This window comes from Kwoniella europaea, chromosome 1 (assembly GCF_036810445.1).
Source record: "Kwoniella europaea PYCC6329 chromosome 1, complete sequence".
Taxonomy (NCBI): domain Eukaryota; kingdom Fungi; phylum Basidiomycota; class Tremellomycetes; order Tremellales; family Cryptococcaceae; genus Kwoniella; species Kwoniella europaea.
In genome coordinates, this window is record NC_089487.1 from 9535382 (window position 1) to 9554609 (window position 19228).

At 44.2% G+C, this 19228-nt stretch overlaps 7 protein-coding genes across 7 annotated transcripts; 4 read left to right on the top strand and 3 right to left on the bottom strand.

The window, feature by feature from the left end:
- Positions 1-850: 850 nt before the first annotated feature.
- V865_003638 (uncharacterized protein) lies at positions 851-3879 on the top strand (the record flags this gene model as incomplete). The annotated part of the gene is made up of 17 exons (XM_066227428.1): positions 851-989; positions 1064-1134; positions 1209-1241; positions 1344-1413; positions 1497-1619; positions 1713-1737; positions 1846-1974; positions 2067-2237; positions 2349-2502; positions 2594-2649; positions 2721-2786; positions 2854-2921; positions 3028-3089; positions 3150-3200; positions 3280-3379; positions 3510-3544; positions 3679-3879. The coding sequence occupies 17 exons, from the start codon at positions 851-853 to the stop codon at positions 3877-3879; spliced, it is 1554 nt and encodes a 517-aa protein (XP_066083525.1).
- A 422-nt stretch (positions 3880-4301) lies between these two features.
- V865_003639 (uncharacterized protein) lies at positions 4302-6209 on the bottom strand (the record flags this gene model as incomplete). The annotated part of the gene is made up of 1 exon (XM_066227429.1): positions 4302-6209. One exon carries the CDS (start codon positions 6207-6209, stop codon positions 4302-4304), a length of 1908 nt encoding a protein of 635 aa, XP_066083526.1.
- A 941-nt stretch (positions 6210-7150) lies between these two features.
- Positions 7151-7777, top strand: V865_003640 (uncharacterized protein; the record flags this gene model as incomplete). The annotated part of the gene is made up of 2 exons (XM_066227430.1): positions 7151-7417; positions 7619-7777. The coding sequence occupies 2 exons, from the start codon at positions 7151-7153 to the stop codon at positions 7775-7777; spliced, it is 426 nt and encodes a 141-aa protein (XP_066083527.1).
- A 386-nt stretch (positions 7778-8163) lies between these two features.
- V865_003641 (uncharacterized protein) lies at positions 8164-9976 on the bottom strand (the record flags this gene model as incomplete). The annotated part of the gene is made up of 6 exons (XM_066227431.1): positions 8164-8298; positions 8427-8798; positions 8863-8992; positions 9063-9211; positions 9302-9390; positions 9457-9976. 6 exons carry the CDS (start codon positions 9974-9976, stop codon positions 8164-8166), a joined length of 1395 nt encoding a protein of 464 aa, XP_066083528.1.
- Positions 9977-10373: 397 nt separating this feature from the next.
- On the top strand, positions 10374-12444 carry V865_003642 (farnesyl-diphosphate farnesyltransferase; the record flags this gene model as incomplete). Its single annotated transcript, XM_066227432.1, has 7 exons — positions 10374-10401; positions 10463-10476; positions 10548-10733; positions 10844-11052; positions 11157-11739; positions 11821-11946; positions 12025-12444. The coding sequence occupies 7 exons, from the start codon at positions 10374-10376 to the stop codon at positions 12442-12444; spliced, it is 1566 nt and encodes a 521-aa protein (XP_066083529.1).
- Positions 12445-13024: 580 nt separating this feature from the next.
- V865_003643 (uncharacterized protein) lies at positions 13025-16773 on the top strand (the record flags this gene model as incomplete). The annotated part of the gene is made up of 14 exons (XM_066227433.1): positions 13025-13387; positions 13553-13873; positions 13944-14076; positions 14150-14359; positions 14439-14677; positions 14742-14883; positions 14942-15001; positions 15059-15195; positions 15248-15383; positions 15439-15452; positions 15510-15612; positions 15681-15714; positions 15783-16089; positions 16156-16773. The coding sequence occupies 14 exons, from the start codon at positions 13025-13027 to the stop codon at positions 16771-16773; spliced, it is 2817 nt and encodes a 938-aa protein (XP_066083530.1).
- Positions 16774-17006: 233 nt separating this feature from the next.
- On the bottom strand, positions 17007-19102 carry V865_003644 (uncharacterized protein; the record flags this gene model as incomplete). The annotated part of the gene is made up of 6 exons (XM_066227434.1): positions 17007-17168; positions 17230-17346; positions 17420-17815; positions 17879-18109; positions 18170-18284; positions 18369-19102. 6 exons carry the CDS (start codon positions 19100-19102, stop codon positions 17007-17009), a joined length of 1755 nt encoding a protein of 584 aa, XP_066083531.1.
- Between the last annotated feature and the right edge of the window lie 126 nt (positions 19103-19228).

Genomic DNA, 19228 nt, shown 5'->3' on the forward strand with positions numbered 1-19228 from the left:
ATTTCGGATTTGGATTTGGCCTCGGACATCTGCACACATAAATGCATTCACCTCATAGGTTTCACATAGCATACATGCATTTATCGGATTTCCGATATACATGAATCTCTTGTAAAACACATTGATATCACAGTTATTGTTGAAAACGTTCGAAAATCCAATCGAGTTTGCTAAGGGCTATGGAGTATCGGTTCGGCTAAAAATAACCTTTTATCTAACTTACAGCAGGTTCGATCTAAAAATAAGATAGATAGACATAAATATCCTATCAGACAGCCAACGTGCTTGATACTCGTATGTGTCGGACGAGTCATTGATTCGCAGCACTTTGTACATGAGGTTAATCCTAGGTCTTAATCCTTTGGAATATATCTGCTGATGTAGATGTGCGTAGTTGCACGTTCGATACATCCGGATACTATGGTATGTCCCATTCCCTGGAATCATTCGGCAGACGATAAAAGACAGTAAGTAAGCTTGTTTGGCGGCCGGGAAATACCCGTACATTTGACAGCCTGCAGTAGAAAGGTTCATGAGGTGAGTCAGATGATCATGGTGAACACACGTGTGGATATATCACTTTCTCTATGGCCACTAGCCTTCAAGCAAGGTTTGCTTCAGTCGGGAATGTTTAGCGCTGATCCGAAAATAGCATCACACACGATGGACAGACAGCACTTTTCAATTCTGGGATACGGGTCATGTGCACCGACCATAAGTCAAGGTAGCAGATACACGCGTATAATCATATATAGATTGCCTATCAAGAAGAATGTATGAGGTATTTACTAATCAATTACTCACACACGAAGGTCGATTCTTACTAACGCTGTAGACTTACCTGTACAAGATGTCAACTGCAGCTCAGCCCGAGATCCTCCCAGTACCTATCCTTGACTCAAATTCTCTCGAGGCTGAGGGAGAGTTTGACAAGGATCAAGTCCCATCTTCCCCCGAAGTTGGAAAAGTGGAAGTAGAAGAGATCAATGGTGAGTGATACTCACTATCGTTGTTGATACCTTACATAGCTGACTCGAACGATTTTATGATGAGTGTTTATCAGAAAAAGCAAAACTGAGTGATTATTTCACTTTACTCGCTTCTGGGTTCGCATTGGTATCTGATGGGTATCAAGTGAGTTGTTTAACCCTTGAATCACATTGTAGAGGTACAGTATTGCTGATCTGTAAGCTTTGGCCGCATTGCAGAACAACTTGGCTACTGTGTTCAATCCTATTTTCGTGGGTGAAACTCAAATCGTCTACTCTCATCTGCGTTAGGACCCTACTCTATGGATTCTGCTTCGTGGAAAGAGAGACTGAAAGTGTTTGTCGCAATTCTAGAAAATCATCTATAAATCATATTACACCAGCTCAGTATCGACCAGAGTATCGAACTCACTTCTTATCGGAGGTGAGTCCATCTAAACTTTCACGCTCACCTAATATACTCGAATCTTGTAAGACTAATATTCTTTGCGTCTTTGTTGATCACAGAGATCATCGGTCAAGTGGGAGTAGGGTTGATATGCGATCTGATAGGAAGGAAGACTGCCATGGTAGCGACCACGATGTTGATTGTTGTTGGTGGGATTTTGGCAACTGCTTCTTCTGGTTCTAGTGAGTCTGCTCCATCTTCTTTGAATTGATACCAATACACTGTCCCACGAGTTCCCGAAGAGAGACTTACCTCGAACTCTGTCCGTACTGTAGCTCCCGCTGGTCTGCTGTGGATGTTGTAAGTGATTCAATTCGACTGATCACATTGCAAAGTTCATTCAAAGAAATCAAGTGTCCTTGATTGAGAGTAAAGCTGTTATTGACACTACCACTCTGGCTTCCTCAGGACCGTCTCCAGAGGTATGGTTGGAGTAGGAGTAGGTGGAGAATACCCAGCATGCTCCACTAGCGCTTCGGAATCTGCCAATGAGAAGTTCGGCAGAGATAGAGGAAAGGTGTTCATCCTAGTTACCAAGTAAGTGAACCTTACGCCTGGAAAAACCTGGTGAAACTTCCTGCTCATTTACGATTTTTTTATGCTCATACTCTCTTCTTTCTGTGCGCTAGCCTCATGCTGTCCATCGGTGGACCCATCGTTATTTCCATCTTCCTCTTGATCATAAACGCAGCTGGTTATAAAGGTACGACCACCCCGGAGGATCTGTACAAGTTGAAATACACTTGGAGGATCTGTATGGGTGTTGGAGTATTGATCCCCTTGAGTGTGTTTTACTTCAGGTAAGTGCAAATTTCTATCCTATGGTAATTAATCGGTAAGAGAACAGATCAGATCATCAGGTGGAAGTGAGATACTCAGAGCTGATCTCATGCTGATTTTGATGTTTTCAGACTTAAAATGATGAACTCCAAGTTGTATAGAAGGAACGCCATTCGACACTCACCACCTTATGGATTGATCCTCAAGAGATATTGGAAAACTCTGGTGGGAACAGCAGGTACCTGGTTCTTGTATGATTTTGTTACTTTCCCAAATGGTATTTTCGTGAGTGCCACCTATCCATCTGCGCACCACGGAGATCTGTGAAGTGGTACACCAATGAGGACGAAACTGATATATATGAGGATTTTCATAGTCATCAACCATTATCAGTGGGGTGATCCCTGGTGCAGGCTTAGTAAGAACGATGGAGTAAGTGTGACCTTCCCTGGACCTGCCTTCGATGTGCCGATCGTACAATTAATTCTTCCCTTTTTCTTCAGGTGGACTTTATTGCTCTCGGTGCTATCTCTACCGGGTGTCTTCCTGGGTGCATGGGTCGTCAAATAGTAAGCGAGAAGAATTTGAGAAGCAGTGGGACGCAGGCTGATTCTCTCTTGTCATTGTGAAATTCAGCACTGGTAGACGTAATCTGTTGATCATGGGTTTCTCAGGTTACATTGTCTTCGGCTTGATCGTAGGATGTGAGTCACATAGAATCATCGCCTCTTCTCCACCCATGTCGTAGATATTTAATTTTCCCATTCCCATGGCACTCGATTCCAAGCTGATTTTGGATGTTTGAGCAAGGTTCTTACGACAAGATCACCAAGATCATCCCGCTTTTCATCGTATTTTACGCTTTTATGCAGGTGAGATGAGTCTAGCTCTTCACAGAGAGCTTCAGTATTGATGATAAGTGTGGAATGCAGAGTTCAGGTAATTTCGGACCCGGAAACATGGAAGGAACCATCTCTGCAGAGGTGAGTTGTGGGAGTTGTATCCTGATCAAGAAGGAGACTTGAGATTGTGAAGTTGACTGACCGCGTTTCGATGAGATAGTCGTACCCTACCAGTATTCGAGGTACATGTTATGGATTCAGCGCAGCTGTTGGGAAAGCCGGTGCGGCGATTGGCACCCAATGCTTCACACCTATTCAAAGTGAGTGATCAATCCCATGGGAGCAGCACAAAGTGCCACAAAATACTTCACACTTGCCCTCCATAGACGATCTGGCATTATCCGGACGAAGACTCTAATGTTGGCTGATATATCTTTTGCACCACTTTAGATAATTTGGGCAAGAAATATACTTTTATCATAGCAGTAAGTTGTATTGTTTTCGATATTTTCGTTCCCCTCCGCCACAAAGCCGACATCAGTGACAGTGACTATTGAGCACTTGTGCTGCAGAATTCAATACCCAAAGACGATGTGACGTGCTGATAGCTATAATTTAGGCATGTTGCGGTGCTCTCGGTGTTCTTCTCGCATATTTCTTCGTTGAAGATAAAGGTAAAGACAGATTGGAAAAGGAGGATGAATTATGGAGACAATATCTGGTAGATCACGGTAAAGGCGATTTGATCATGGGTGATGGATCAGAGGAGAATAAGGCGGAAAGCAATGTTGAGAAAGGTGAATTGACTTATAGAGAGTGAGTTGGTGATAAAAAGGTAGTGAAGGTTGGATGAGAAAAGTGATAGTGAGAGGGAAAAGGAACAAATAAGGGTACACTGGAGGATCTTATACAAGTAGAATAGAGAGAGAAGCTACAGTATCGATTAGAGGTTTATACTTGCTTGGAAAGCAGTGGATAATTCCATTTTAGTAGTGTCCTGGAACTGAAATGTGATTATCATTTGATATCGTAAGATGCATAAATTCACATGAAGCATAAAATCTGAATATTGTAACTGGGTGATAGTATGATTAAATAATTGTACACACAGAATAAAGACCCAAAAGTTCATCTATGATCAAAATGAAATTATCAAGAAAAGAGAGATGAGCCACCTTATCTGAACCTCCCCCACCGCCCAGAAAAATCCAATGCTGTACTTTTACTGATCCTTGATCGTGATCACAGAGCAACTTCTTCCATCTTCTCTTTCCCTTTATCACCCTCAGGTTTCACCTCGCCCTCCTCCCCAACACCCACACCCTTTAAGCTACTCTGAGGTGTACCCAACTCATCCTCAAGTTCCGTCACTGTTGTCTCACCAGTCCCCTTGGAGTATCTCTTGGAATCATCAAATAACAATTCTCTCGTACTGATCTCAGGGCTAGGTTCCAGGCTGACCTTTGATTGATCATCTGACATCAACTCAGTAGGTGGAGTAGGTAAGTCCTTCTCTTCCTCCTTTTCCTTGACGGCTTCAGGTGTAGTAGCAGATTGCACCTCTTTCTTGGCACCTCGAGAGAAGAAGTTCGTCACGCTGATTTTCCTCGTACTGCTCGGTCGTTCAGACTGAGGTGAAGAAGTAGATGCGGTAGTAGGTGGACTGGTCACTCCTTTTGTCCAATTGATTACAAAACTACTTAAAGGTGTTTGCGAATTAACAGTCGTCGAACTTGTCAATCCACTTGTGGGTGTTGGCAGATCATCGGTAGCGGTAGGTAAAGGCGAGACAGTAGCCGTCGATCCCGCTCTAGAACGATTTTCGATAGGTGATAATGTTTTCTGCTGTGGTGATACCGCTCCAAGGGGTAGCTCTTTCCCAGGCGAAGTTACTGATGGACTCGATTTAGCATTCCATAATTTGAAACCCCATCCTCCCGTAGCAGGAGCAAGTTTTGCCTTTTCAGCTTCTGCGTTTCTCTGCTCTTCATCCGCATCTCTATCAGTAGGTAACGGAGGTAATCTGATTCCTTTCAACAGTTCTGCAGTTGACATCGTCATTTCTCCTCCTTCATCCAATCCCGATCCAGATCCTGATGGACCAGCATTGGGATCTTGAGCCATGAATTCCCGTAAGGCTTTCAAACATGATTCACTTGCTATTCTAGCTTCTTCACTTTCGTCCAACCTGTTCTGTAACGCCAGTAATTCATTTCGAAGTCTGGTGGCTTCTTCAATAGCCTCAATCTCTTTCTTAGATGGCAATTCGGTCGTTTTGGATGGTACAGATGAAGGGGATTCAGAAGTTTGGTCGTCAAAGTATCCAGATTGATGTGGATTACTACTAGTAAGTGGGACATTGGGTGAAGGTAGAGTAGCAGTTGGGATAGTCGCTGAAGAAGGTGAATGACCTAATCGCAATTCTCTCAACCCTCCTTGTCCAATTGGTCTGAGGGTATTACCAGCTTCCCGGGGGTTTTGCATATTTGGCGAAGTGACTATTGAAGCTCCTCGTTCATGCAGTTGGTCGAGTGAAGGTTCAGATTGACTTGATTGTCTTCTGTGTGATCTCATTATTGATTGTCTCTTGACCAATTTACTCTCTCTCGAATTAACACTAGAATTATCTCTATCGGTCATCGTCGAGTTTAATATTTCTTCCTCGCCATTCAAGCCTAAACCCAATACACCTCCAGCGGTGGAATATCCAGAGATTGTACTCATCCTTTTCCTATCTGCTTCCTGTTTCTGTAAGACCATGACTCCTCTTCTGGCCTGTTCGACCTGCCCTCTCAACATCTCGACATTCTCTTCGGCGACTTCCCTCTTCTTGATCTCTTCTTGTAATTGCGACTCCACCGCTTCCTTTGCCGCTGATAGAAAGGCATATTGATCTCTCAATTGACCCAATTCAGTCTCGACGTCGGATAAGCTCGATAGTCGAGTAGTCTGGGTGGATATGGTTTGTTGAGCGGCAGCGAGAGAAGCTCGTAATGATTCGATGAGAGCTTCGGTCTCAGGATCAGCAGGAGGAGCGGTCAAGTCTGGTGCATCCGGCGGTAAGGCGAGTGGAAGCGTGGTGGTGTTAGGGGAAGTATTGGGATCTGGCGATATGGGTAGCGGATGGTCGGCTGGATTGGGAGAGGTCATGTCGGACTAAGCGAGATACGAGATCAAAAGCTGTGTTCTGATCAGCGAATGCGATCTCGATTGGACTGTTGGTATGCAAGCTGCGACTCACCGGTGTATGGTATAGTCAAGACAGCAGAACTTATACCATGAGCTCACAATACGAGTCTTCGAAGAATGTAGAATGAGGATCAACCAATGTTAGAGCAGCTGGATTTGAATTAGAGTTGTGATTATACTCGTGATTGCTTGAAGATCGTTACACGTAGAAAGGTGAAAGTGTCGTCAACGTGGGAACTGTCAAAGTGATCTGAACGTTATTCGAAGAGAAAGGAACGGAAGTTTCGTGATAGGAATGTAAGTAATGGGTGGGTGTATTTTATCGTGATCGTGCTGTCGAAGAGATTCGTGATGCTTATAAGAGAACAGGAGGGTATAGATGTCAAGCTGAGATGTCGTATGGATGGGTAGGGGTGGAATATGATGTTGATGATGATAACTGATTAAATGCAGAACTATTTTGCATCATCTTGTGCGGTGCGGCAAAGACGCGTCGTGGCGGTGATAACCAATCATGAGATCTAAGATTACATACACAGTACAATTGATCAGATTGCTTGCCAGGTCATCCCTGGCATTTCGAGCGGGCTAGGCAGCGTTGGTGCTATGCATTCCCAAAGAAATCATCCTGTGATATTCGGATATGCATAAGAGGACGCATAGGACAAGGAGTTGGCATCCTAATGGTAGGTGATCAGCGGTATTTCTTGGGCTGAAAGCATCTTCCACGTGGCAACACATCCATCAGCGGAATCAAATGTCTGGAGAGCCCGTCTAACTCATTCACTGGAATTTCTTCGAGCCTTTTTGAGCTGCAGGTGTTCGAAAGTATAACCTCCTGATGACTTTATCGACAAAGATCCCATCCATATACATCTCTCCGATCAATCAACCCCATCAAAATGCGTCCAACCATCTCATCACTAGCGAGAATAGCCTCGAGAGGTAAACGCCCACCACCTCTTGGATCCATCACCGCTCCCTCCTCTTCTTCCTCTTCGAGATTGTCGGAAATACCTCAATCTCCTGCATCTTCAAGTTCAGGTTCGAGCTCGACGCTGCGCGAAGAAGGATGGTATCATGTGAATAGGAGTGAAGGTGGGAAATTACCTGTGTATTCGAAGATTAGGAATGGTGGAGCTGTCACTACGATTATAAGGAAGGTTGATGTGAGTTCTGACTTTCTGCGACACCTATATTGCATTGTACGTTGGTGAATTCAGCTGATGATAGATATGGATGGTCTGGATAATATAGGGCGATGTTAGAGTGAGTACAACCGATCGTATATCACGCATTTTGTTCTGTAACTGAATACACAGCTACATATACCATCTGATGAACGTACTAATTGTACCAATTGATTTTAGACCCTTCAAAATCAACTTACATCCTACCTCGCCGATCTCCACATAGACCCATTCACAACATCCCCTAAAGTCACTGTACGCCCCACAAACAATCACCTGCAGATTAAAGGCCATTGGGTAGATCAGGTGAAAGGTTATTTGGAAGGTAGGGGATTCTAGGGATTAGGTATCGGGAGATAGGATAGGTTGAAATGTATTGTATCGCAATCATGAGTCCTTCTACTCAGAGGTACATGACTTTGACGCTACGTCCATCATTGCAAGGCGATGAAAGTTGAGAGATAAAACACTCTATATCACTAGTGAGAGTCTAGCGGTCATGCTCGATATTTGAGAATCATTTTATATTGCATGCTACAACATTCACAGAAATCATATAAAAGTTAAGTTACGAATATCGTATTGACAGATGACCCATGTTTTGCTGTTCGTCGTTTTTAGACCTAAATCAGATAACTTGCCTATCAACTGAATGACAATGTCACATCTTCATTTCTCCACTTCTCACAAAATCAAAACCCTCATAATCTCTAAACTTGACATGATCACTTCCTACCAGCTTTCATCTGTCTAGCGAATTTGTTGAATTTCCTGTTATCCATTTGAACCCTGGAAACATGTTGGATATCCTCTGCGAGATGTTGAGTTCGTGATTCTGGTGCGACGGTATATTGAATGTCCTAAACACGAGACAATTGTAAGCATGATGGAACCAAGGAGTAATTTATCACTTAGTCCACGACATAGCAGAGTGGTGCCGTCACAGTGGGGAGTTGAGTATGATGAAGCAGTCGCAAACCGTACCCACCTTGACAATCTGCAATCTAGCTCCTTTCCTACCTGCATTCTCCGCCAAAGCCTTCTTGATATCGAATCTCTGAGCTTTCGTTCTCTGTTGCGATCCACCACCGAGCGACAGAGCTTGAGAATGTTGAGTCTGAGATAATTCAATTTCGTCTCGTTCACGGCCTTGCGAATCAGAACCCAACGGAAGATCATCTTGAGTATCAATTTGTCTCGATCGGTAGTTGGCTGGTCGTTTTATGATAGGTCTAGACCACGATTGCACCAATGCGTCTGCCTGTCGGTTAATAGCTGGAGTGACTCGCTTAGTCTTAGTGTAGAACAAGACGATGGGGCCTAGTCGACATTCTTTCAAGGTGGTAGTATCGAGATCCATCTGTGAGAATCACATTTATCAGCTTGACTGTCAGCGGGTATACGCAAATTTAAGCGGAACCTACCTTAGGTAACACCTCGAAGATAGCTTTTTGAATACCGACGGAGGGTAAACTCCTATCGGGTAGAGGTTCTAACCATCTTTTGACAGCTTCCAAAACGCCATTATCGACTATACTTTGCCAGAGTGTGGTGCTGATAAATCATGAACATCAGATATCAGTTACCCGAAAGCGAATTTTGAGTTCGTGGGACGATCACTTACTTTCTCAATACACCCATGACTTCATCTAACATCGCTAATTTCGCTGTACCAGGCAATTTCTGTCTGTTCGCCGCTTCGTCCTTGTCTGCAGCGGAGATCATCCTGTCTCTCAATCGCGCGCAGATTTCATCGTGATAGTTATCAACGATCTACAGCGAGAAACCGTATATAAGCATTACAATTCCCCTGAGTGGAAGAAAGGGATGGAGGGGACTGGTTGAAACAACTGGGTCACTCACATCCTCATCGTCACCCTTTTTTTTCCTCCTCGTGACTTTTTGTTTCTTTCCGATATTATCAATTCTCTCTTCCAGTGCCATACGTCGTTCTGTGTCATCGCAAAGGATGATCAGCTCGCCTCTCATACCGAATAACAATATATTAACAAACTCACGGGTAGCTTCATCATATACGGGTTGGTGTTCACCTTCTTCATCATCCTCATCAACATCCACATCAGGATCATCTTCACCCCTCTCTCTCCTTTTCCTACTATTCTCCACCCTCTTCTTTTTTTTCCTCCTTCTCCTTCGATCTTCATCATCTTCATCTACATCATCCTCATCCTCATCCTCATCAACATCTACATCTTCGTCTTCGGCGTCCTCGGAAGCACGTTTGGTCTTTTTAAATTTGGGTATTTTCCCAGGTGAAGTTGCTGTGGGTGCTACGTATTCCCCTCCTTCTCGTTCTTCATTCTCATCTACATCAATATCCTGATCCTGGTCTTCCCCTCCAATATCGGTCTGAAGGGTACCATCCGCTCCCACGTCTGCTGGTCTCTCATCTTCGTCAACATCCACATCCACATCGGCATCAACATCTTCGTTCCCTACGTTGTTCTCTACGACTAAGTCTGATGGATTCACTTCTTCTGCATCCAGAGCTGCTGGAGGTGGTGGTGAGGCGGACATCTTGCGTCGGTCCTGTAATGAGATGTAGATGGGAAGAATACCAAATTGATGATTGCGATGGCATGTAGTTGAACGTTGCTAGTAGGAATCTAGCGAGATCAAGTGAGATCTACTATTTAAATAAGCCTCCAACTTAGCGGATGAACCGCGTGGTTTCCTCGTGGCTTCAGGGGCCACCCTGAGAGAGGGAGCTCAAGCCCAAAGGATCGTATCACCACACAACCATAATGTTACTCGTGCCATACGATACATCTATCACCTGGTCTAATCATCACTGGACACAAGGACTCAGAGAATCTCATAGGAGCTCTGTACTCACCTCGACTTCACCACTCCGACCTGGCATCTGTCACTTTCTCGTACTACCCTCTTGACCTCATAGTGCTAGTTATACAAAATGGGTATCGTGGACTATGCCATACTTGGTGAGTTCGCTCCAATCCATTGGATCCGACTGAGCGTTAAAGCTGACGGGTGATGCATTAGGTGTCACTCATCCTGTATGTTTCCTCCCTACTAACACTCCTCATGTTTCCCAGCTGATTGATGTTGGGTGTGTCTTATCTTATAGATGGAGCTGCGTGCTCTGATGAATTTCGCCATATGGAAAGATTTCAGAGATATAAAAGCGGAAGATCAATGGCCTACGACGCATTATAATCGAGAGTCCATGAAGAAATGCTGGGAGTATCTTGATTTGACTTCGAGGAGTTTCGCTAGGGTCATCATAGAACTGGAAGGGGACCTAGCTAGGACCGTAAGTAACTTCAATAACACCACACCGCACTATGACATATCCTCAATCCCCGATCATCAGCCATGTAGATGGATGTATACTGACATTCTGATCCTGTTTGTGTTACTTAGGTCTGCATATTCTACCTTGTTTTGAGAGCCCTGGACACCGTAGAGGACGATATGACCATCCACAACTCAACCAAATTACCTTTATTGAGATCGCTTCACGAGAAATTGTATGAACCCGGATGGACTTTCCATGAATCAAAGGAAAGAGATAAGATCGTTTTAGAGAAATTTGATGATATCCAATATGAATTCTCGGAACTGAAACCGGAGTAAGTATTCATCATTACTCGATATCCAATCTGATATAGTTCAGTATCCAATGTCTAAATCGGAGGAGAGTATGGGAAGCTGATCTGTTGGTGTCATTACACAGATACCAAGCAGTCATCGTCGATATCTGTAAGAAGATGGGGGCAGGTATGGCTGACTTCGCGGCATTAGCCACTCCCGAACAACCAGTAGCCGAAGTAAACAGTATAGCAGATTACGATCTTTATTGTCATTACGTTGCTGGATTAGTCGGTGAAGGTCTATCAGGTTTATTCGCAGCTTCAGGAAAAGAAAGAGAATTCATCAAAGATCAATTAACCCTCTCAAATTCTATGGGACTGTTGTTGCAAAAAACCAATATTTTCAGGGATATTCATGAAGATGTAATTGAAGGAAGAGGATTTTGGCCTCGAGCAATCTGGTCAAAATACGGTTTCAATTCTATGAAAGAACTCATAGATCCTACAAGAGAACAACAAGCTCTTTGGGCTTCGTCGGAAATGGTTTTAGACGCTTTGCGACACGCAACGGACGCTTTGGATTATATGACTTTACTGAAATGTCAAAGTGTGTTTAACTTTGTGGCTATACCTGCTGTTATGGCTATAGCTACTCTCGAAAGGACTTTCATGAATCCCAAGATTTTCAAGGAGAACGTAAAGATTAGAAAAGGTGAAACTGTTAGAGTGAGCTTATGACAAATTCAAAATTCTCATCGAAAGTTGTCGTTCAAGGCAGTCGCTGATGAGTTTCTTGTTCGCTGCCAGTTGATCCTCCGAGCGACCAACCCTCGAGACGTAGCGTACATCTTCAGAGAATACGCACGAAAGATCCACGCGAAAGTGAAGATAGAGGATCCCAACTTGTTGAAACTTAGTATAGCTTGCGGAAAGGTGAGTGAAATGCCCTTTCTTGCCGTACTTGCAATTCTCATTGTCCACTCTTGCTGATTCCTTATACCCCGTTTTCAGATCGACCAATGGGCCGAACACCATTACCCCTCGTTCATAAACATCTCTGCCCCCTCTGCCGGTGGACGAGCCAGCTCAACAATCGACCCTGAAAGTACCGATGCCCGAGCTGCGCTTTTCTTGAAATTGGCCAAAGATGCTCAAGAAAAGGCTCAAAGGGAGAAATCAGAAAAGTTCATGGCTGATTTGAAAGCTAGAGGAGTGATCAAGCAAAAAAGTCCAGAGGAGGAGGCTGCGATCAAAGCGAAATATGATGAGATGGAGAAAGAAGGTGCACCTTGGTTCATGATCGGTGCTGTCATCTTTGGAGTTTTGGCTTTGATGGGTGGATTAGGTTGGGGTGTTATCTGGTTCATCATGAAGATGTATCCTGATGTAAGTGCTTTTGATATACGATATATCACCCGAGAGTGGTACTGATGATGTTGGGTTGCTTTGTCTAGTAAAATGATACGAGTATGATCAAGTAAACACTGTTCTTTCCTTGGTTGTGTAAAACGGGGATGGGTGGAATGTGTGCCGTTCGAAAAGAGTTGATATAAGGTGTAGAAAGAAACAGTCGATATTTCATCTTTTGCTGATTGGGTTCAGTAGTGAAAGTGTTCTATACGTTTATGGTATATACCCCTTGGTCTGACTATGCATCGTCTGAATATGTGTAGATTCTGGATCAGCAGGGACACAGCAGTATAGTTAGATAGATAAACAGCAGATTATATGAGCGTGAATGTGGAATGACCCGGTTGTGTAAACTCGAGCGATACGCGCTTTGACCCTTTGACCATTTCCACTCGTCACTCAGTTCATCCGTTGGTCCTTTCGACGAATTGACTGTTACTGTTATCATTGATCTCCACGTTGATACCGACACAGTTACCACTCGCCTACTTCCTACCGCGGGTAGCAACGCGTTCAAATAGCTGGGCAGAAGCAGAGCCAGCGGTATTTCAAGAATCTCACCTCGAGTCATTAAACCTTGTAAACAGTCAACGTCAGAACAATGTTCGCAGCAGCTTCCAACTTATTCACCAAATCATCCTATCTATCCGCATACAACGTTCAGACGTCCTCGTCCTCCGCTTCTGCGGGTCCTTCTCCAAACTCATCTTCAAGTCACTTACCACTCCCCTCATCTCCCATACCTGGCTCTTCCTCCTCTTCGTCTACTGCGGCAGGTGCAGGCACACAGGTGAAATCGTTCAATGTGGGATTATGGAAAGTCCTCGGCGGGTCGCATAAGACCACGGGAAAGGAGGTTAGTGTATGGATATTTGAAAAAAAGGTGTTGGATGGAGTCAAACCCTCGGTTAGCTTTGGGGGGATGGGTGGGAAGGATTGGGTCGTTGAGCAGTTGAAGAAGGAGGTGAGTCTTTATCAAGTGGGATAAAAGATTCGATGGTTTGTCTTTCTTGGTTTCTACTTCATCTGCAATGAGACATGTGCTCTCATAAAACGCCTCCATAACAGCAAAGATGATCTGCTTGATCCTGATATTGACGTTGCTTCTTCCCATCTGCAATCCAACTAGGCCTCAGCACTTTCTCGGCTCCGTCATCCCGATATTCTACACATGGTCGAACCACTCGAAGAGTCCCGATCAGAGTTAACATTCATCACCGAACGAGTGACCGCCTCTCTTTCGTCCCTGTTCGCCTCGGCAACGTCAGCGAGTAAAGCCAACCGAGGAGGTAGACCCCCTACAGCAGAAATAGGCGATCAAGTCGATCTGGACGAGGTGGAGATTCAGAAAGGGACATTACAAATCGCTAAAGCTCTTGGATTCTTGCATGAGAAGGGAAGAGGGGTACATTTGAATCTCGGTCCAGAGAGTGTGATTATAAATGCAAAGGTGAGTCTAATGACGTCTTGACAGATGAGCTTCTCGCTAATTGGCATTTTGAACATTCTGTTAATCCCAGGGAGACTGGAAATTATCTGGTTTATCATTCATGACACCTCTCAATCAACCTGATGGATCGCCTACGAAATACGTATATCCAGAGGTAGATGCAAGATTACCTCCTCAGGTACAATGGAAATTGGATTATCAAGGTGAGCTTCTCCTGCTTCCTACACCAACGCAGGACCGCCGACTTTGATCGTTGACCTGTCTTTCATATTCCAGCACCTGAATATGCCCTTGATTCTCAATTGACACCTTCGTCTGACTTGTATTCACTCGGATGTTTGCTATTTGCTGTACATATGGGTAGTAAACCCCCTTACCAGAATAGAGGTTCGATGCAGAGTCTCCGTCAGAATGCCGAAGGGCCTTTGGTCAGGAGGGAATGGATGAGTGGAAGTAAATGGGAGAGATGTAGCTCCGAGCTGCGAGGTCAGTTTTCTCTATCAGTCACAACGGTCACTTACCATCAAAAGGTAATCGTGGCTAATGAAATCTGGTTTTTGAGTAGATCTTCTACCTCGACTGCTCACTCGACAACCTTCAACCAGGATATCACTCGCCTCTCTCCCTTCCCACCCGTTCTTCTCTTCTTTAGCTATATCAACCCTGAATTTCCTGGATCCCACTACATTCGCTTCTAAACCCCGTGAAGAGAAGGCGACTTTCTTGAGGGGTTTAGTAAGGGTGTTACCAACGTTCTCAGAGAGATTGAGGAAAGGAAAGGTATTGCCTAGTCTACTTGAAGAGGTGAGCTCGTAGTCAAGCATTGTGATGATTTGGCAGAGCTGATATGGGGTGATGGACATGATAGATGAAAGATCCGTATCTTCTGCCTTTCATCTTGCCGAACGTTTTTGAGATTTCGAAAGGACTGAATAAAGATGAATTTGCGAATGTACTACCGAAATTACAACCCTTGTTTGCTCTTAAAGATCCACCTCAGAATATGCTCAGTGAGTTATGGGTCTATTCTGAATCTATGCGATCTGCTAAATTGTACTTGCAATAAAGCTCTGCTAGAACATCTCTCCCTGTTCGAAGAGAAGACTACACCCCCAGTATTCAGAGAAAGTGAGTCGGTCGCAATCTCCATGATTATAATACTTGGATAAGCTGACATTAATTTAGACGTCATGCCATTGATATACAATTCCCTCGAATGTGAACATCTGCCCGTACAAGAGAAAGTGCTCAAAACTGTTCCTCACCTGTGTGAGATTTTGGATTATGGCACTGTTCAGAATGTCTTGCTTGTCAAAGTAGCTGTAAGTCAATTTCCCTAAGCTTAGGTAATCAAGCTGATCGGTCGACTTATAGATACTGTTCACGAGAACGAGGATATTATCAGTCAAAGTGCAAACTTTGGAATGTTTCACTTCAATGGTCAAGACACTTGATAAAGCTACTTTGACCACTAAGTTGGTCCCTCTCTTGGCCAAGATCAAGACAAAAGGTGAGCTAGTACATCTTCACATGTATAGATATAACAGCTGATACATCATTTTTAGAACCCGCTGTGATGGTCAGTTGAACATAAGTTTACCGATGAAAGCTGGTTAGCTGATCTGACTATTTGCAGATGGCCACTTTGGCAGTGCACGAAGCCATGGGAGCGAAAGTTGACCGTGAAGCTATTGCGACCTTGGTCTTACCGCAGTTATGGGCGATGTCGATGGGTCCTTGTGAGTGGTGTACTCCGTCCCTTCACACTCAGCGACATAGCGACTGATCATGTGTATTCTTTCTACAGTGTTGAACGCCGATCAATTCACCAAGTTTATGAGGTGAGTAAATCTCCTCTAATTGCACTTAAACACCTGCTTCTACTGATCTGCTGTTCAAAATCACTCAGTGTGGTCAAGACTCTCGGAGCAAGAGTCGAGCAAGAACACTCTCAGCACTTACGAGACGTACATCGCATAGAAGCTCAGACAGCTTCTCTTGCCGCTCAGAATACCTTTTCCCTCAATGGAAGTACGTCAAACCTCGGTGGAGGAGCAGGAGGTGAAATGGATTTCGAAACTCTTGTTAGGGGAGGGTCAGCTTCAGCTGCTCCTTCTCCCAACCCTGTATTCTCCAATACGGTTGGAGCGACCGATCCGTGGGATGATGAAGGTTGGTTGAATGGTGATACCGATAATGCAGGTGTAAGTGCATTGGTAAGTCATCGCTGTTCACCTAGCTTCGATAATCTCCATGCTGATATATTGTTTGACTATTGGTAGTCAAACACTTTCCCAACTTTATCGATGAATAATACTGGATCTTCCATACCGAATTCGCCTAATTTATCATCCGCGACCAGACAAAGTAGTAATCTCGGTGTAGGATCATCAAAATTGAAAGCTCGTCCTGTCCCTTCATCAACATTCAACTCATCCGCCTTTGGAACATCATCCCCTTCCATCCAATCACCACCTGCCCTTGCTCCTTCCATACCTGCTCCCCCATCATCATCATCTTTCACACCTTTACAACCCATGAAATCACCTTCTCTCACTCCACAGACAAAATTCTCATCTTCGACCAACACCGGTAGTGGTAATAGTAATGGACCAAATTACAATATATCATTAACACCTCAACCCTTGCAACCTCAACCTCAATCGCAACTGCAAAATCCACTATCATTCATGTCTTCCCCTTCCATACCTCAGCAGCCAACTTATCAATCACACCCACAACAGCCGATACAATCACAACCTGCGGTCAAACCACCTCCGGGTTGGTCACCTGGTTTGATGCAGCCTTCCTTGGCACCTAAAGCGGTATGGGGCAAGAGTGCGAATGCAGGAGGAAGTGGGGGGAATACAGATTGGGATGATTTCGATCCTTTGAAATAACCAATTGACATTGTATGCTATGTCAATGGTAGTATTTTCACCAGATATTGTAATTCGGTTAGAGAGGATGAAAGGAGCCGTTTACGAAACATTATGCATATGCTTATTTATGACTTGTTATTGTGTTACATATGGTATGGAATGCTGCGAAATTGACAATCAATGCAAATATGCGAATGTGAAAATGGTATGCCAATTCAAGACGAAAGAGGAGCAGCTAGACATTAGGATGCCTATGTTCTTTCTTCAACTTCTGTAATTTTGTTCTTCTCATCGTCTTGTGCTTGAGCATCACCAGGATTCAGCTCGACTCCTTCCAACATATTATTGGCCACTAGGAATCGAATGGTCTGTGAGAGCTGTGAGATGGTATTTTGGATAGGGTTGGACAGTAACTGTCATCAAAATCAAATATGATCAGTCAAGCTCACATAAATAGGAAACTAAGATACTCACTGATCCTAACATGCTTGGTCTGGCGAAATGATTTTGTTTCTTACTATTTGTAGATTGAATTTGAGGTTGTCTAAAGTGTGGATTATCCCTGGCGTTGATCGATTTCGCATCCTCGTCCTTTCAATTGGCAGATCAGCTCAAATCAAAACTAGCCAATGGCAGAGAGAAAAAAAAAAAAAACACGACTTACGATCATATGTGAATTCCTACATTTATTGCCGAATTTACAATTCCCATTCCTCTTGAAAAATTTACATATCTCTTTCTGTCCCTTGACTGATACTGGTGCTTTTCCTTCACCTTTGATTGAACAAGCTTTGTCTTCGTCTTTCGAAATCAATTCATCTTCCGATGAGTCATTTTCAGAAGACGATTCACTTGAAGTAGTACTACTACCACTGCTACTGGCGCTATCTGATTTTGCATCCGAACTTGAATCGATCGATTTACTTGATGAAGTAGGTGTGTCATACCCCTCCAGAGCTGATAGAGCATTAATACTTGGCTTAACACTTGAGGGAGAGCTTTTTGGTTTGATGGAAGGTAGAGTAGTGATTTGACTCCAAGCTTGATCACCAGTTTCTGTCTTTGTTATCCCTGGATCCCCATGTCCATGTCCAGGTTCAGGTAATCTCGTTCGTTCGTCCACTGTCGTGTGTCCGATATGCCCACCCCTACCTCTTCCTCGTCCTCTGCCTCTCGATCCTCTATCTATATCTATACCTCTACCTCTTCCCCTTCTTGTCCTTTCACCACCAAATTGATGATCGACATTTACGGGACGACCCCATTCTTCAGCTAGAGAAGCAGCGTCCATCTTTTTCCGTTTACCTCGTGCGGGAATCTCCCCTCGAGCAATAGCCGCAGTCCTTTCTTCTTCCTACGAGCATACACATAGTCAGCTCAGCAGTCCAATCAAGAAGATGGAATGGTGACATACCTTCTCTTGTACACGTTTCGCACTTGGCCATTTAGCTTTTCTCTCCGCTATCCACTTTTCAATCTCCTCGGGCGTATTGAGCGTGATATTCGTACCTTGAATAGGCGGTGGTGGACTGATACCAAAATTGCAAATGGTTAATACCAAACCATAAGATATGATATGATACGCTAATTTTGATAGTAAATGGTTTACTCACCCTTTCCTCCTAGCAAATCTCTCTTCTTCTTCACTCCTCTCTGGCATTTTGCCATTAACAAAGATCAGATGTCTATCTTCTTCGTGAATCTGGACTTTCTCAGATGGTCCGACGAATTTACAACCGGGATGAGAACAGTTCCTCCATGTTCCTATACTCCCGCTTCCAATACCACTACCACTGCCACTGCCACTGCCACTACCAGGCCCAACTCCGGATGATTCTATAACTGCGCTAGTTTGCGAGTTCGAGTCCGGACGCTGTCGTTTGGCAGGAGGTTGCGATTGAGCATAGGTAGACGAATAGGAATAACCACCGGAATTGGCCTGTGGTTGAGGTGGTTGGTGGAATAGCGCTTGAGCAGATAATTGATTGGAATACTGAGGATTTTGAGAGTATTGAGGATAGGTAGGTTGAGAAGGGAAGAAAGAAGGATAACCACCCGAGATATTCGGCTGCTGATACCCTCCGCTACTTCCCATCATTCCATAGGAAGGAGGTTGAGGAAGTCCATGTTGCGGATATCCACCTGTATACGATGCCTGATTTGCATAAGGGTTATAAGATAATGATGGACTCGGTACAGCTTGATATTGCTGATATTGTTGCTGTTGCTGGTTCTGCTGAGGACGACCTTTGCGTTGATTTTGAGCTGGCGGACGAGGTTGGGATGGACCTGCTTGAGGAGTAGCGGAGAAGCTGGGTCGGGGTGGCAAGCCGTATCTGTTGTTCATAATGTATGAGCCCCTCAGTCGATCTGCCTACACCTCATGTTCTAAGACGACAATTTCGCAGACAATGCAGTGTTCACCGACTGATGAAAAGTCAAGGTGACAGATTAAACCAACGATCGACCTCCA